This window comes from Channa argus, chromosome 9, assembly GCF_033026475.1.
Source record: "Channa argus isolate prfri chromosome 9, Channa argus male v1.0, whole genome shotgun sequence".
Lineage (NCBI taxonomy): Eukaryota > Metazoa > Chordata > Actinopteri > Anabantiformes > Channidae > Channa > Channa argus.
Window position 1 is genome coordinate 12,108,244 of NC_090205.1, and position 19,225 is coordinate 12,127,468.

At 37.7% G+C, this 19,225-nt stretch overlaps 1 protein-coding gene across 3 annotated transcripts; it reads left to right on the forward strand.

Moving 5' to 3' along the window:
* Positions 1-9: 9 nt before the first annotated feature.
* ildr2 (immunoglobulin-like domain containing receptor 2) lies at positions 10-18,139 on the forward strand. Of its 3 annotated transcripts, XM_067515117.1 has the most exons (10): positions 10-688; positions 4,673-5,002; positions 6,134-6,253; positions 10,073-10,129; positions 11,558-11,704; positions 11,784-11,954; positions 12,240-12,353; positions 14,376-14,577; positions 15,069-15,735; positions 17,304-18,139. In XM_067515117.1, exons 1-10 carry the CDS (start codon positions 646-648, stop codon positions 17,337-17,339), a joined length of 1,887 nt encoding a protein of 628 aa, XP_067371218.1. In that variant the 5' UTR covers positions 10-645; the 3' UTR covers positions 17,340-18,139. The 3 variants fall into 3 exon arrangements, with proteins under 3 accessions (XP_067371218.1, XP_067371220.1, XP_067371219.1); XM_067515119.1 differs by lacking the exon at positions 12,240-12,353; XM_067515118.1 differs by lacking the exon at positions 10,073-10,129.
* Positions 18,140-19,225: the final 1,086 nt, after the last annotated feature.

Below are 19,225 nucleotides of genomic sequence, written 5' to 3' on the forward strand. Positions count from 1 at the left end.
GCATGTCCAGGGCCTACCTGCGATGCTTTCACGGACCACCAGTGGGCCGTGGACCAATGGTTGAAAACCCCTGATTCTGCGCATTGTTAAAACAGAAAGTCTCTTAGTTTAACTATGTCTTTGCATGTTTTTTGATATGACTGTATAGTACGACATTTTACATGCTTAATTATATAACATTTAAAATGTGCGTGTGTGTTTGTGGGAAAAATTAACCCCTTTAATGTGAGAACTTTTTTTACACACCCACAGAAAGTTGCTAAAATGGTTGGGCTCAATAAAATTCTTCAGAACTTGAGCAGCCAAGTCTAACCTGATTTTATCAGTAAGCCCCCTCCTTCCTCCACTTTCCCACTGGACAGACCTCCCTACTACTTAGGGTAGACGCTGTTGCTGCTGTTGCCTCACCCTAAGATAAAAACTAAAAACGACTCAGATTCCAGGAAGCAAAGTAAAGAAACCAGGTCGGTAGTCTCGCTGTTGGACACGGACCGTACCACTGTCCGGACTGTAGACTCACCCCTGTGTGACCAGTGGTACAGTCCCGTTATTCGCACTTCGGATCGTGTGTGCAGCCGCAGCATTTTGCGGAATACGAGATGACTAACATAGGGATAAAGTGTACTTTACTATAAACCGGATAATATGATGAACTTATACCAGTTGGCTATTTTTTGGGGGGCATCAGGTGAGTCTATTTTTCTTCACTGAATTGCGCTTTTTTAAAACTGAAATTTGCCCTTTTAACGACATCAGCTCAACAGGTTGATTTTATGTTAACTTATCCATCAAACGGAAACTGCACTGTTTAAGCAAATGTATAAAATACTTAGTAATGTGCTTCTTTTTAAAATGTAATGTTTAGGCGGAATCGTAATTATTAAAAGATACTTTTATACTAGTAGTCCTAAATAGGAAAGTTAAAAAGATATTTTTACATTGTTAGTTCCCGGATTAAAGCTCATTAGTAAAACGTTGTTAAAACACAAACGACATCTGTTTACTAGCCCAGTAAAGTAGACAACAAGCTACAACCTCGTTGTTTTCTAGTCTCTAATGCTGTGAGACAGTGCGCATGGACCGTTAACATAGTCCAAAGCTGAAAGAAAGAGACTGCAAAAATATTTAATGACGTCAGGCTTATGTATAATGTAGTGTATCCAAAATCAGTGGTCTCGCTGACAATACTACAGCTTGGAAAAATGTGTTTATCTTTGGAGAATTCGTATTGGGAAAAATATTTAATAACTAAACTATCGAAGCATCACCAAAATCAATTTATTCTTAAATGACAACAATTTGGTCCTAAATTGAGTCTAATAGGGTATACTACAGCACTTACTTTGGAATAAATTTCTAGTTTTTTTTTTTGTAATGTGAACATCAGATCTTTATTTCCATTTCAGAAGTGGTGATATACAGTTTTAGGTTTTCATTTATTTTACTCATTTTCCTGTTATTGCCATTCATTTTTCAGATATCTTTAAAGCATTAGCAACCCTATTTAATGGGCCCTTTCACACTTATTTCACAGCAATAGAGACCAGAAAACTATGGCTTGTTCAGAATAAAATTAGGTTGAAGGTTGTCATCTACTTTACTGTGCCACTAAACATATGTTGCTTGTGTTTTAACAACATTTTACCTATGAGCTATTGAACCGGGAACTTTAAATCTGTGAATATCTTCCATCTGTGTTTTTGGTGTGGAGCGATCCATGTTGTGACGATTGTGCTTTAAAGTAGCCTGTACTTCAGCTCCTAATACATGATAGTAATGCTCTCTATTATTAATCTGCTGTTATAGACAACAATAGTTTACACAAAAAGCAGAATTGCACATTTTATTGTACTCTATAAAATTAAAACTAAAAACATGTCATTGCCATTTACAGGAATAACTGAAAATGTTTATGTCTTTGGATATTCAGACAAAAAAATAGGTTTTTGATTGAATATCCTTGGATATGTCTCAAAATGTTATGAAACGTTAGAGATAAAATAATACATTAATATAATACATTTACCGATAATGAAAAGAATTTTAGGTGCAACCTAACTGCTGGTGCAATGTAGTAAACTGTACATGTCCTGATTAGGCATAACTGGTGTAATGAGCAATGAATTGATTAAAAATGTTTTACAAATTCCATAGAAAGCATAAAGACCACATTTTTTTTTATAAGTGGTTTTAGTTGAGTTAAAGACTAAGTGTGAAGAAAAAGCAGGATGCAGTAAAGTCAGGAAATGTTACAGCTTTGGAGAGGAAAAGTCGTGTTCAGGAAGCACGCAGCTTCCAGCAGAAGAGATGTGCCCTTGTGACCACAGACATAATCTAATCGTGAAAAGCGGTGTTTAGTCTGTGTGCAGGTGGAGGAGGAGTATGTCTGCTGTCTCACTAACCTATTCATTAACTCACAGTGAGACAGCTGATGAGAACTTCAGGTAAACAGTACTTAGACAAGTTGGTGATTCACACAGCGCTTTCTGGTCTCCTCTGGCGTTGATGGAGAAACAGTTTGGTTTAAATCTCTAGCTGTTAATTGGTCTGTTCACACCCAGGCAGACAATGTCAGATCCTCTCATTGGTTGGGAGTCTTTGTCCTCCTCCCCCTCTCAGCTCCTCAAGTGGGACAGGAGGGGGAAGGCCCTAACAATGGACTGGTCCATGAAAAAAGGAACAAAGGGGAAGACCAGTTCTTTTTCGTGGGAGGAAATTATGAACGTACCCCTCCCATATTCAGTTATCGTGTAATATAATTTAGTGTAATCCCCACTGTCATTGTCTGTCTTTCAAAGACCTGATGAGGCTCATCTGACGAGGCTCGGTGTGCTTTTAAAAGTACAAAGGCCATGACTCATTAACACACTCATTATAACCCACTGTCCAGTTATGAATGTTCTCTTGCTGCTGTGTGGTAGCTACAGTTGGAAGAGTTAGTCGATTGATCAGACAATCTAAATTGGTAACAATTGTGTATTGTTTAAAAATAATGATCTTCTGGTTTCTCTCAGCTTATGGTTGGCTAAAATATTTTAAGTTTGTTTCCTTAAATTATTAATTGTTAAAGCAAAAAACTGTCTGCAACTCAAAAAGACATCTCCAGATTACTTTTCATTGACAAATACCAGGAATCCCAAAGATATCTGTACAAACATTAATCTGGAATTGGGTAATGTCTGACCTAAAAAGGAGACTGGCTCTCTTATCTGACATAAACTAGGAAAAGCAGGCATTTTAGACAAACATCAAATACGCAGGGTGTATGCTCCTTATGCTGGTTCTACTAAGAGGCAGACTGGCGGACTTGCGTTTGTTTTGATTTCCTGTCTTCTGGGAAATGTTTAGAGGGAGTTCCTGCCCCACCTAAAGAGACTATGACTAGCAGAAAGCACCCACGAGAGACTGACCTCTACCTCTCCTCCCTCTATGATGACAACCTCCTGCCTCTTCACAGGCCTCTCCTGCCCAACCCATCAAACCCCCCACCAACACTCACACTGGAATGTAACCTTCCTGACCCCTGTGCAGAGCAACAGAGCAGACCCCACACACCTAATCTCTGTTCCTGTCTTTGCTCCTATTTTTAATATAACACAAATTACAGAATATCTTAGAATTATAGGGAGTCATCTGTAAAGGAAATGAGAGGCACAGCTGTTGCTGTAATCAAGATGTCATCACAAGCTTCTCTTCCTCTTTTTAAACTGTATTAATTTTCATGTTTATTATGTACACACAGGAAAGTAAAGCAGCCCTATACAACAGTGTTGAACATTATTGTCCCGGCCATCAAAGCAAAACACCTTAAAGTTAAAAACAGTACAGTTCAACAGCACCCCAAACTGTAACCTCCAAATTAACCATAAATTAGAATAAACTCTAAAACCAAATATCTCTCTACTTCTACCTGAAAAAATGCCCCCAGGTGACATCACTTGGAGGAACTCTTTGTTCAGATTATGTCATCTCGTCACTCATACTCTCGAGTTTGTAATTATAGTCAACCTGCTTTTCCATAGCTCCTCCATATGACATCATCTACTCCAGCGATGTCATCTGGAGGAGTTTTTCAGCTAGATGCAGAAAAATATTTTTTATAGGAAAATTCAGAGGGAAGTTTAAAATCATTAATGTACATTTATAGCATACACTAAAGCCATAAAAAACAGTTTTTGGTTCCTTTAGCTGAGTTCAGAAATCCTGTTGTCCGGGATGTTTTCCTAATGCAAATTCAAATGTAGGAGACGAGGTACAAAGTCCACTGTCGTCATTCTGTGCAAAAATACTTTGTGAAGTTAAGGGTTACTGTCTTTTTACTATTCCACCATCATATGTAAGCAATGAAACACACACAAAGCAAAGAAGTTATGACTTGAAGGTATAGATGTTCGGTTAAATATTTGCATATTAGCTTTGACTGGCCAGTTTTGCGCAGGACTCCTATAAGGACTCCTATAACAAGAGCAAGAGCAGCACCCAAAAACTGTTACAATTGCAGCTGAATTTGTGTGAAAATCTTAAAAAATTAACTTATTCTTTAAACAAAAACATCTAAACAGCTCAGATTAATGAAATTACATGCTTAGGAGTGTGTTTAAAGTCTTTTACTTGAATTTATTTTAACTACATAATTGACAAATGTATTTCTTGTTTGTTTTGAATGTGTCAGCATGTCTGTGTGAGGCTGTGAATGTCATAGTGCGGGATAACCAGCGGTTAGCAATGCTCTTCCAGTCCGTGGTCCTCCCGTGTCAGTACCAAACAGCCTCAACCCAGACACCGGTTGTGCAGTGGTGGTACAAGTCCTACTGTCGAGACCACACACGAGAGTCCTTCACCCTGTCAGAGCGTGTGGGCATTCAGACATCTGCGCTGGGACCCACGTCCCACCAGGAGTGCTCAGACAGCAGCCGCACAGTCCGGATCATGGCCTCGGCACAAGGAGCCTCCATGACGCTGGCCGAGCACTACAAAGGCAGAGACATCACCATCATAAACAGTAGTGTGAACATTATATCTCATTCTGACAAAGATCTGAATCAAGAATCACTGCAGCTGTTTGACCACTGCAGGGTGGCAGGAATCAGAGCTAACTGTGATTTGTATTTCCTGTTCTCTAAATAGCCGTCTTTTGTCTTCGTTTACAATAACACACACACATACAGTCAACATCTCCTGCTATTACTCCTATTTCTATGTGGACATTAACAAGGCAAAACACTTGTTTCCTATAAAAATATCAGTGGAACAGATCATTCATATATGTCCTTCTGATCATTGTGGTTTCTTTAAATACATTAAAGAAGGATTCACTCAGCTGATATATGAATCTTTGTTGGTTAAAATGTTTGTAAACAATTGTGTTTGGTATGTTTAGTTCAATTCAATTTAGTTTTTTTTTGTGATGTGCACATACAAGCGTTCAGCCCACATGAGCTTACAAGACACCATAAATGTGGTGGCATGAGCATAACACTGCTTTATTACAAACAGGAAGCTCTGTCTGCAGATACATAAAAATATCTTTAACTCTATTGTTCATGACATGTAAATATTATCTGGTTAGTTTTGTCCAAGCTTTAGTAAAACTGTGCAACACTTAAAGTTAAATCCACAGGTGTCTTCTTCTCATGTGTTAGGATGTGCTGCTTTTATTTCTTATATTTCACTTTATACTAAACACAGAGATTTTTGTTTGAGGAGAAATCAACAGAATAACAGATAGTTAACAAAGTAATAACAATAATAATAATATCAATAATTTTTTTTATTTATAAAGCACTTGCAAGTGCTACAGAAATAGTACTACAACATAGTCACAATAAATATGTGCTACTGGGTGAATGTATCAAACTGCAAGCATTTTTGTGTTGATTCAAATGAATACATAATGTGCAAGTTTAAAAACAGTTTCAATATAAATGTAAGAGGTCTCTGAGAAAACCTGATAGAATTAATGCAAGTGAGAACCACAACAAAGGGCAAACAAATCAATTTTGGCCCTTTAACTCTGTTCCAAATCTCATTAAACAGAAGAGATGCTTTTCAGATGAGCAATTAGATTTTTTTTTAAATAAATTGGCCAGTAGACCTCTCACATCCTTTGCAATGTTCTTTCTTGTCTCTGCAGAGGCAGACTTGAGGATCGGGGAGCTGCAGTGGGGAGACAGTGGAGTGTACTTCTGTAAAGTCATTATTTCCAATGACCTGGAGGGAATAGACGAGGGCCATGTGAATTTACTGGTGCTCGGTATGTGTACAGACTTTCTATAAAGTATTAATGCAACAGACTTTTAATGATGATTAATTGGCTTCAGTTTTCTTTGTTTATACTTGTTGGCACACTAAGCTTAGTGAAGTGTATCTATATGTTAATAAAGGTCGTAGAAATCCCTTTTTGTTGCCTGCATTCCAAAGGGTCCATACAAGCGCTTCCATGGAAACAGTGTTTCCCTTTACGTGGTCCTCCATGACACGCTTGGTTGTTTAGCCAACAGCAGATTTTGCAGGTTTGACATAGACTTGGCTGGAGTGTGCTTTAGGTGCATCTTAAAGCTACATTTACATGAGATAATAGAATTTCTAATAGACTTTCTTCACAGAAGTGGTGGATTTTATTAAGCACATCTGATCTTTTTGTTGTCACATTCATGCTTTTAAATGACATGCAGTTCCAGTGTGAACACAGCAGAGCTCTTAAGCTGCCACTGGTGCAGATTTAATTATAAATTAAATTTGTTTGTTCACAATAACAAGTGTCATTTATGTGGCAGTAAAAAAAAGCACAAAAACTAGTCAGTTGCTACAAATTTTAAATTGAAACAGAAGCTTCTCTATACATATCCCAAAAAATGGGAACTTCCTTATCTCTCCATTGACCCGGGTGTCGAATGATCCTCTCCTTTTTATTTGTATGGCGATCTGAGAAGCCAACAGTGACTGATGAAGACAGGCATTATGCGCATGCAGAAAGAAGTTAAAAAGCACATGAAATTAAATGTCAGCTCAAAGACCTTTTTGCTAGTTGCACAATGTATGCAAATATGTGTTATATAAGTGTGTTTGTCACTGGATAATTATTATTCACAGTTCTTCAAACCTGAAAGGTTCAGTGCTGTTAAACTGTTAAGCATGGAGTAGCACACTCTCTCACCGAAATATGTTGTAGAGAGGCCATTGTTGCCAGAGCCAGTCTTTAAGCTGTTACCATGGGAACATGCTGTTGTAGAGGAGAGCGGGATGCTGCTTGTTAAGAGAACAGTGGAAAAAAGGGCAGAAACAGGGTAAAATATCACAACTGACCTGAAAGTTGCAGATAAGATTTTCTTTTTCCTTGAAGTTCAACTGAGTTGGGGTCCACGTTGTATCAAAGTCCCCTTAATCATACAGCTCTCCTCCACGAAGCAGTAATCTGATTATAATCAGCTCAGAGACGTGAAGAGCAGAGGGTTTAAGCTTGTGAGAATAACAAGACTACTGGCTTTATCGTACTTGATCTTACTTCGTACTTGATGATTGTTTTTGAATTGTAAAGCATTTGGAAATAGATACTGTAAAACCCCTTTTTTATTATTATTATTTTCAGTAAAATTGCCTCTAGCTTCATATTTACTTTATGTGAGTCATCTTATCTAACTTTCAGCAGCAAACTGTTTAAGCAGCATGTTTATCACTCCCTTTTTGCTCTCTATTCTTCTGCGCCCTGCACATATCTCATTCCTCAGCCTTAATGCTCTGCCTGCATCTTTCACTGCCTCCCTTTTTCTCAGTGTTGCATACCTCCACAGCTCTCTCAGGTTGCTTGTGTTACTGAGCTTCATGGTATGCAGATTAGTGTGCCAAGTCTTGGGTAGCAAGATTACTTATTTTATCAGGTGGGAAAGGTATTCTTCTGCCTCCATAGTTACAACATACTCAGCACATGCTGGAGCCAGACAGTGAGTGTGTGTTAAAACTATTACTGTGTACAGAGACTGGTTGTACTGTAATTATAGTCTGTTATACCTCATAATAAACACCTGCAGCAGTGTCTCAGTCTTGGCAACTGTTGCAGTCCCTTTTCTTTATGATTTTAGTTTCAAGCTGTTTTTAGTTTCTTCCTCCATTCTGACCTGTATATCTTGTACATGTAGTACAAAGCTGTCATTGTTTTAGAAAGTTGCAACTTGTGTGACCCTTTTTTCAATGAGCTGCCGTGGTAAATTGTTGTGCTCCAGTTTCCAAAACTCACTCTTTGTTTTCACTGCTTTTGTTGGCACTGCTTGGTATTTGTGTTTGTATGTCTGTATGCACACACTGGATTCTTATGTGGGCTGTCTCAACACTTAAAAAAGTTTAATGCAAACCAATGATCACAGAAATTTGACTCACTTGAGTGAAATCCAGTTTCCTAATGTTGGCATGCTGACAACATTCTAATGATTAGCATGTGATAGCATGCATTAAATCCAATAAACACAAGGCATAGCTCAGGATACTAGAATGGGCCATGTGAAATCTTTATCCCTTGATGAGGCAGCTGTAGAGGAAAAGTTTAATTTCATTTCATTCTGAGGGCAACATGACTCTCTTTGCATATTTTGCAATATATTTGCACCTTTCTAATCTCACAGTTGAAACATTTACATTTTCATTTAATCATTTGGGGACTTTTCTCCAAAGGGACTTAAAAGTGAGGTACAAGGCCAGCAAAAATCTAAGTAAAGGAGAAAACATTAAAACAGTGTCATGAGGAGAAGTGTTTCTGTTTCATTAGATTAGATTAGATTAGATTAGATTCAACTTTATTGTCATTACACATGTACAAGTACAATGCAACGAAATGCAGTTTAGGTTTAACCAATAGCAGCAAAAGCAGAATATCCAGTTATTGCATGAATAAATAAGTTAGTATTGTACAGTATTTATAAATGGATATGTACATAAATAGAAATTTAAGGAAAATGGATATATACAATGATATGCAAGGCTGTGGTGAGCTATAAACAGAAGTAAGAATATAACAATAATAAATAAATAAGGCTATGGTGGGCAGTAGTGCAATGGATATAGTGCAAGTAAATTTAAAGTGATAGTAGTGCGGTGTAAAGTGATTGCATGTTTTTTTTAAGGTACAGTAGTGACTGTAAATGACAGTTTGCAGTGCAAATGAGCAGTTTTGTGGTAACATAAAATAAACATGTGTAAATAGTCCAGTAGTGCAAATGACATTGGGAAGGGGGGGGTTATAATGGGGGGGAAAGTACATGAGGGGCAGAGGGATCAGTGGGGTGCAGAGTTCAGTAAAGAGACAGCTCTAGGGTAAAAGCTGTCCTTCAGTCTGTTGGTCCTGGTTTTGAGGCACCTGAAGCGCCTGCCGGAGGGCAAGAGAGTGATCATTCTATGGGCGGGATGAGAGGAGTCCTTATAGATGTTCATGAGATGCAAGTGCAGGAAAGAGAAGTTAGGATTTGTAAATATATATTTAAGTGCATAGGAAGTTGCGGAGGAGTCTTGTTTTGAGCCGGCTTTTGAATAATGGGGGGAGGCTAAGTCACATAGCTTGTTCCACCATCGTGGGGCCACTGAGCTGCTTGGGATCTTTTGTGTGGTGGTGCAATCACTAGATGCCATTCATTTAGGGCAATAGGCGGGAGAGAAGGTAAACCCAAATGAGGGAGTTCAGGTAGGCAGGTGCTGTTTAGGTTCACATTTTACTCATTTCACAAATATTTCACTCAAAACTCAGTGTCAAACTTAGTATAGACATTTTAGTCTGGAGCAAATTTGTGGAAAATTCTCCACATCTGACAGTGGAATCCAAAGAGGCTTCTTCACATTAATTTATATTAAGGCCTGTATAAATCAAAAATTCAAATTTGCACAATCAATGTTATTTGTGCAAGAAATTTTTAAATTAATGCTTGTTGCTGTGTGTTTGCTGATTATGTAGAAAGTTTGTCCTGTCTCAGTTAGTGCTCGACCATTAATCATCCATTCTGCCAACAGTTTTTCTATTTCACCTGACCTTTTGTCTCTGGCTTCCTGCTTCCTTTGCCGACCTTCACCTGTGGTCTCCCTCTCTCTGCAGGCAGGACAGGTGAGAAGGACGATCTCCTACCTGAGTTTAATCTGGAGATTATGCCAGGTACGGCTCCTCACCTGCACTTTTGTCTCATTGCCTGCCATCTTCCAGCTCCCCATATTTTTCCTGACGTCTAATTTTCGCTGACCAATCAAAGCTCTCTTTGACTAATCGAGGAAAATAATCTGTGTGACATTGGTGTTACTTTCAGAATGAGTCTTTTCACAAGGCAGCGGACAGCTTTCTTGTAAAAATACCTAACCCAAAATGAAAGTACATAAGTCAACAGGTCATTGAGGCCACATAAAGCTAAATTTACTGACATTCACAGGTTTTGAGTGGATTTTACGGCACACCCTGAGCAAGTGTGTTGTTAGGATCAGGAGACTTTAGAGAGGATGATAGATGATGATGATGGATAAGAGTCACTTCAAGGTCCCTAGAGATCCTGAAGTTTGCTATTGTAGTGCGCCGTGGTCTCCGGATACATGGATTTGAAATGGCACCTTAACAGCAGCATTGCTTTAAGGAAATTAGTAAATTCATCTTGGGTGTAGCTTTGTCCAACATTCCCATGTTTTGTATGTTTAAAATTATAGTTTGTTCACTATTTTTTTTACCTTCATTTTCTCTTCCAAATTAAGCATGTTCTCCTCTGCTTGTGTGAGTTCCTTTCCACAGTCCAAAGGCATGTATTTCTGGTTATTTGGTGACTGGAAATCGCTTATAGGTGTGAATGTGGTTGTGAATGGTTGTCTGTCTGAGGATGTCTCGCTGTGTTGGAACTGAGATAGATTGAAGACCTATCTAGCGGGTATGCCGCCTCTTGCTCAATGACAGCTGGGATAGGTGACCCTGAACAAGAAAAGCAGTCAAGATAATAGATGGATTGATGTATGGATATGACAACTTTTCTCTATAGTGTCAACGTACTTTCATAAATAACTGTTTTATTATTTTCCTCCTTACAAAAATCACATTTGTTGATATTGAAGTTCAAGACTTACTGGAATATTTATTATGCACAATTATTTACTGGATTTTTCTTTGTATGGAAGAAGCCAGTTTTTAATTAAAGCGGATAAAAACTGAAAAGCTTCTTTGTACATTTGTTTGTTCATTAGTATCTTTTTTACTGGCAGAAAACAAAGGTCTTGATTTTGTGTTTTGAGTTCTATAAAAAAGGATTTCACATACGTTTCACATTCTATACATGTAACTGAAAAGACTTTAGGTGTAATTCCAAAACTAAGAACAATCTGTAGTTGCTGAAGTTGTTACCTAGATGCAGTATGTAAAAGTTAACTCCATGATAAATCATTGATTTTCAGTCTAACCATAAATTATTATTTAAATACAATGTAAAGCTTCTGTGTGACCTTTAAAGTTGTAAACAGTAATTCATCATTATTAACAGAGTTTTTTTATTTATTTTATTTTTTGAGGGGAGTCTTTAATCCTTAAATGTTTATATCCGTGTTTTTATTGCAGAGTGGGCATTTGTGGGATCTGTAGTTCTTGGCATCATCTTGTTCCTGTTGCTGTTGGGGATCTGTTGGTGCCAGTGTTGTCCCCACTCCTGTTGCTGCTACGTCAGCTGCTGCTGCTGTCCTGACACCTGCTGCTGCCCTCGACACTGTGTGTAACAAAAAAGTTTAATTTACTTTCTTTACTGCATACACATTCTCAGTCTTATGTTTTGTTGTCTGCCGCACAGTATATGAAGCAGGAAAGAGGGCAAAGAGTGGACAGTCCACTCAGGTTCCTGTATATCCCTACTACATCCCCGCTATCCCTACTGTTTCTACTGGGGTCCCACTTGCCCCTTCTTCCCATATGGACCCAAAGATTACCTCTGTCCCAACTATAGAGAACAATCTGGCAGGAGGTGAGTGTCATCTGCATTATCTACTTCACAGCTTTGTATTTTCTGTCAGATAAAATGACTTGATTAACCCTTAACTCATCACTCATCCCTAATTCTCAAGTCTCTCTTTAATTTGTGTCATCATAGAAACAGAAGTGTCACCACATGCATGCTGGTGAATTCAATTTTATGTTAACATGTTAGAGTTTTGTTGTATTTAAGGTGACACGAATTACACTTGCTCACAAGTGTTTTTGTGAATGTCCCTGCATGTGTATGTATGGGGGCGTGTGTCCACATCCACAGTGCACAGTGGGTACCGACTGAAATCCAGTCCAGACCAAGAATCAATGAAAGTTCTGTACTACATAGAGAAGGAGCTGGGTCAGTTTCCCTCCACCAAGATGGCTGCACTTAAATGTAAGCCTGCACAGATTAGGCCAGATTTTGTGATCTGTGTGGCAGTGTGAAAGGATGTGTGTGCACATGCGTGCATGTGTGTGTGTGTCTTTTTAATGTGTATAGTTTCGGTCTGTTTGTGCTTCATCTAACACTCATTTCATAACATCTAAGTGTTCTTGCAGATACAGAGAAAATCCAGTTTTGGTGTGGACAATATGAAGTCATGTACTGTGGTTAATCTCATTTTAATTTGTGACTTAAATAAATGAGACCGTGCCAGCATTTAAGGAGGTCACTTGTGGAGTACCATAAAGTTCAGTGATTTGATGTTAATATACTGTCCCTCAATATAAAGAAAACTAAATTTATGATATTTGGAAATAAAACAAAACAAAAAAGGAATATTGATCTAAACATATGTGATGATAAAATGAAAAGATTTTTTGAGATTAACTTACTTGGGGTAGTGATAGATGATATATTAGCATGGAGACAACATATTAATATATTGGTATTTGTAAAAAGTTAAATATCAAACCAATAGCAATTCTATATAACTCCATGGAAATATTAAATTACAAATGCTTTATTATTTTATTTATATAATCATTTATACTTCACTTATTGGTCCCTCTATATCATATTATGTAGAATTGTAGGGATCAACTTTTAAAACAGCAATTAATTCAATAATTGGGTTACAATTGGTTTTATGATCATAATAACCTATTGTACATGAAGTCACGTTTTGAAATTCAGTGATTTGTACAGAGCAAAAACTAAGTATTGCCAGATACAGTGATTCATAGTGGGAGGAAAAATATGGTTTAAGTTTATTGTTCCAAAAGCTTAAAAAGGGGTTAAAAGGAGACGAATTTCCGTTGTAGGGGTTTAATTTTGGAATGATGCTGATTTGATTTTTGGAACTCAAGTTTAAGCAAATGGTTGTTCAGGCTGTTTTTGAAAGGTACAAATTGATTCTATGTAGGATAGGGAAATTTAAGCATTATGCTTCAGCCTTTCAGTCATTACCATTATACACTACTCACAAAAAGTTAGGGTGAAATTTATGTAAAATGTGGTGGTGTGTATACCACAACAAAAAATGACAATGCCTAGGGTTCTCCTTGACATCTCCGACAGCATTGGCGGCCATCATTTCTGCCCAATGTGAATCGACTTTCATCAGAGAACAGCACTGAGGCCCACTGGTTCCGAGTCTAGGGCAGACCATGCTGACCTAAGCAATTTGATTTGGTCTCATGTAAAAACTCGGGTACCTCTCACCTCCGTTAAATGTGCCTGGAGTTGAGATGAATTGTTGGAAATGTGCATCCAAAAGGTCAAATTGAGTTCATTCTGATTAAGTGATTAATTAAGTGCATTCTGAAATTTCACCTAAAAGTTGAATATCCCTAATTTTTTTGTGAATATATTTTTTAATTTTTTGTCTTATCCAGAATGTATATATCTATTATAATTGTAAAAATCAGTGTGTGATGTGTGTGATGATGACTCTATGTCATGGATAAACTACTACTACTGCTATTTATGGAAAATCAATTAAGAAATGTTCACAGCAATTCAGTCAATTCAATTAAATACCACATAAAATAAATCAAGGTACTTCATCACACCGGTGCAGAAATCATACAAACATAATGTGTGCATGAACTAATGCACATTGAATTGCATAATTGCCCATTAATGACTTAAATATATTTTTGCTTGTCATCTACACTTCTACTACTCTTCAAAGATAAATGATTGAGGTGGCACCTCAGGCATTTCTCCCCTCAAATTTTGAGGTCAGCTTTACTATTGTTGAGTCTATTGTTGTAAAGTCATATTAGCTTCGAACCAGAGAGCAGTACTATGATCCTAAACTACTGCCTAATAATTCCAGCTGACCACATGTATAGTATTTCTGTGTAGTTCTGTGGTTACAGGAAACATACCTAAGAGTTAAGAATTGCATTTTCACAAAATTTTTTATGATAAAAATTATAAATTTGATCTTATTGATGTCTTTTCCAACAGCCAGCAGCCTATCAGAGCTGAGCTCTCTGCACGATGGACCAAATACAAACTTCAGAAACACCTATCAGACGGTCCAGATGAAGGCGCTCCCACCCATCACAGATCTCAATGACCAGTCAGTGATGAGAGCGGCTCCACCTACACAGAGTAGAAGGCCCAGACGGGACAGAGGAAATCACTCAGATGATGAACTTGACAGAAGGTATTATTACAATAGATTTGACCAGTGTTAAAGATTGTGTGTGTGTTTTTGTATGTGTTAAGAAATCAAAACTTTGCATCAAATGTTTAATGTTAGTTCTTTAACATAACCTGTTGCAACTGGCCAGGGGGTTGTCCACTTATATAACCAACATCAAATTACCTGTCAAAAAAGAATTATGAATACAAACCAACTTTCTCAAACAGAACTGTGATAAATATGATTTCTTCCAATTCCTTTACCAAAATCCTGATGGAAAACTCCACTTTGCCCCAATACACTAGTGTTATTTTCAACAGCAGCCTCCTATTTTATTAACCATAAAAAAGTAGAACTCCCGTTTTCACTTGAAAATTTCTATTGTCTCCACCTACTGCTTGCTTTTTTAGAATATTTAGAGTGTTCTATAAATAAAAGCATATTTGCATTAATATTATTATTGCAAACTCCATGTTGTGGGGTGCTGACTTGACTGATCTCTCCCTCTGTAGGTGGAACCCCCAGTCAGAGCACCTGCAGAGAAAGACACTGAGCAGGAGGGGCCGTACCGGCTCCCTGGATGAGCTGGAGGAATTTGCTCGGTCTTATATCTCCCGTGGTCGTCAAGTTGAACCTCAAGGCCGGATGTATGAGCGCAATTACAGCCCTCCCAGGCGTTTCTATAGAGATGAAGATGATGGCTGGGGCCGCCGCAGCCCCTCACCTTTACCACGGAAGAGAAGGGACACATGGGACAGCGACTGCCCCTCTCGACCACCCAAAAACATAGAATATGATGATGCCTTTCTCAACAGTGTTCTGGAGAGCAAAGCGAGGGGGCGGGGAGTGAACAGAGGTGCTGGGAGGATGGACGAGGACAGTGACACTCCCTCCAAAGGCAGCTCCAGAGGACATGCCAGCGATAGTTACTATAGCCGGTCACCTAGCAACCGCCCAGAAGAGGATGACCCTTTGCCTCCTTACTCTGAACGGGAGGCAGGGCGGTACCGCAGGGCTGACCCATCCAAAGACCGGTACCGCACAGCAGAACCTCCCAGATCAGAGAGATACAGGACCATTGAACCAGCCATGAGACCTTTCTCTTACACTCGCCCCAACCCAGAGAAGTCCCATACATTACACGGGGGCAGAGAGGACAGAGACAGGACTCGAAACCTGGTGAGTTATTTGTAGCAAGAACAAGGCCTTCCTTCCTCTTCAGCACTTCAGGAACGTTGTCTCTAAACCAAGTAAATAGTTAGAGGACAAATCTGGTGATATTCTACAACAAATCCCATAAAAAACCACAGGTGTATAAACTTTCAAATGCATTTTACATTACACATCAATGCTTTCACTATGGTTTGTACCAGGCAGGCAGGGAATCCAAACACATTGGTAAAAGAACAAAGGAACAGGCAAAGTCCAAAAAAAAGGGCAGGGAAGACTCAAGAGGTGGGAAATAGAGGGAAAGTGTGGAGACACCTGGTGGCTGGATGGACATTACCAGAGAAAAACAGGGAAGTGATGTGAATGAACTGTTAGTGGAAAACTCGTTATGAAGTGCACTGCTTCAGTTGAAAATCTCTGCATGGTTGTTGTTTTTGTCGTTGTTGTGCATAGCAAACCGCACCAAGATCTTTCATTATATAGCATAGGTTCACTGCATACGTAAACTCACTGGTCATTTTATTAGGTACAACTGTATAATCTAATCCAATCCAATACAGCAGCTCTGGATTCTATGTTTACAATGTTATAATTTCCCGCACATTGTTAGAAGAGGTCATTTTAAAGTTTTGGCCCCCCTCATTCATTTTAAATAGTGTCGCCAAAATATTAGAACCTTCTTCTTATAGCTGTTGTTTTGGATTGAATCATATTGTACAGCTGTGCCTTATAAGAGGTCAGTAATTGTATATACTGTATATTGAAACCTAATATCAGTCCACAATACAGGCTTTAGGGAAAACTGCACAAATTCACCAAAAAAGTATTAATCCGTAAGTGAAAATGGTCCCCAACAAGTTCACAATTTATTCTTATTTGAGTAAAAACTATGCTGTCCAGTCATTTGAAAACAGGTAAAATAAAACTATTTTATTAGAGTTTGTAGCAACTTCTTTAGCATTTTTTCAACTTTTCAGCCCTGTGTCTATCAAATAAAGGGAAATAGCCCAAAGATAAAACTATACACCTGTGACTCATTTCTACTGATTTATGTCTTCAGTAGGAACAAACGTCTATAGGGATTAAGCCTTTAACAGAGGCTGACAAAGTCCAAATACATTGTTGGTTTTGGCTTTTTAGTTTGATTTGGTAACTGCAGAGATAAAATAGAATAACACTATTTAAACATATGAAAATATTTTACAGTATTATGTGCATAATCTGTTAAGTTTCGCTCTACTGACTCCTTTTAACTTTAAGCTTTTACATGATTTACATGTAGTTGTAAGAATTTTAGCACAATTGTAAAATGAATCAGAGCAACTGAAATAATTGAAATGACATGTGGATGTGTATAATCTGCAGATGTACCATTGTTCCAAATGTTTGCTCTGAAGAATGTTTGCTCTAAATCACTAAATGTTTTCAGATTAATGACTAACATGGCTTCAGCTGCATGATTTCTCTGCATTGTATTCTATTTAAGTTCAACATCTTAGGCACCAGGCTGGACTAACTCAGCATGAGCATGAATGTAAAGTCTCTAACGTGTGGCTCTTCGTGTATTTCCTTAACAGAGCACTGCACTGAGCAGGGACTCTCTCATTGTGTGAGAAGGTTCCTCAGCCTCCACCTGCACAGAACTGCCAGTCTGCGCATTTAGACTGGAGATAACTGCTCTACCATCAGTCACATGAAGTCTGACTCATCTCATCGAAATAACTGAAAAACAACAGTAGTGGATGGAAAATGTTGGGAAATCAGTGTGCAGCATGTGCAGACTTTTCAGTTAGTACAGGACATTTCACTCATGTGCATAAATAGGCCTCGTGTGTCTGCGCTGACGGCTTTTTTGTGGTGTGTGCATCACTTTTATTTGTTGAAAATGATGAGTGGATTGACAGGATTGACTTATACTGGTGCCAAGATGTGTGTTTGTTTTTATTTATCTGCCATTTTCATTTATTATGTTCCTACAATCTTCATACTCAAATTGCAACTCAGGTTTACTTTGTATTTTTTGAGTTTGTTGTTTATATTGTGCTGTTTGGAAAGTACTGTACCCTTAAATTTGTTTTGCAGATCTTTTTGTTTGCACTACTAAAATTCATTTTTTAATAAAAAACAACTGCTAAGCTCCTTGTTGTCTCATTTTAAATATCTCTGCCAAGATTAAGAATTACAACAGGACTTCAGTAGATAATTATTTACATTGTTGGTTATTTTCTTAATCAACTGATTTATTGTTTGCTTTATAAAATAGCAGCATATCCGTTTATTTTTTATAAAGCATAACCTTTAAATAATCTGTTTGTCACCATAACAAAGATAAGCAGGAAATTTACATTTCTACTAGAATTAGGATTAAGTTTTATTCAAACTGATTTTTAACTTCTGATACAGTTGCTTTACATTTTCAATGTCTATTTTGCACACACATCTTTACATCTATACTTTCTGTGCTACTTCAAAAGCACAGAAACCGATCTGTACATAATATTTCTGTAACTGCTACTGTTTAACAGGCTCTGAAAAACCACATCATCTGTACAGTGAAGTTAAATATGAGCTAAATTATAAGTTTTAGTTAAACTTATTTTCTTACAGATGTTCTGGTGATGTTACTTTAAACTTTAAAGTTCTCATTAATGTGGACTGATGCCTGGATAATAAGTCTAATAGTTGTCTGTGAAGATTCTCTCCCTTCTCAGCCAGGAAGCAGCTTAATTCTGAACAAAGTGTTTGTTAGGCCATGCAGTTTTTTTTACATGCTTTACCTTTTGCATATTTCCTGATTCATACATGCTGTTTGGAAATAGATCACATTTTCAATTTTAATTAAATAAAGATTGAGTGTGAATATGTGTTGTTCATATAGAGTATCTTCATAACACACTGAAGGTAACACACTGTAAATGTTCAAAATGAGTCTGCAGGTGACACCAGCTGCGCTGCACTTTCCATTTTAATAGTTTTAAAAAGATTTTTTGTGATAAATAATCCCTATAGTCTGTTACAGTATCATATCTTCAAGTGGTTGTTGTGTGCGATAATGTGTGTGTATCTTGGACGAGGCTTTTACTCTTTATCGCAGCTTATCAAATACACAGTTAAATAAATATTAAAGTTTACTGACAACATACAAAAGGAACCAGGCATGTGAAGCTTGTTTTCTGTCTAACATAATTTCATTTTATTATGTTTGTAGGCTTCACAAATAATTCTCAATTTGTTTTTTTTGTTTTGTTTATTTGTTTGTTTGTTTGGTGCCTTAATCTTAATTTTGAGGTACTGGCCATTATGCTTTCCTCTGTAGTTGTTTGGTGTCATTTATCTACAGTATTTTTGGACACTTTTTTTGTGTCACTGTAGGTTTGTTACCTTGGGTTCATTTTGACTCAATTCGTTGTCATTTTTGCTTGACTTTGTAAGTGTTTTTTGTCTCTTTGTGTTTGTTTGCATCTCTTTAAGGTGTTTTTGTGTCTATTTGTGGTCACTT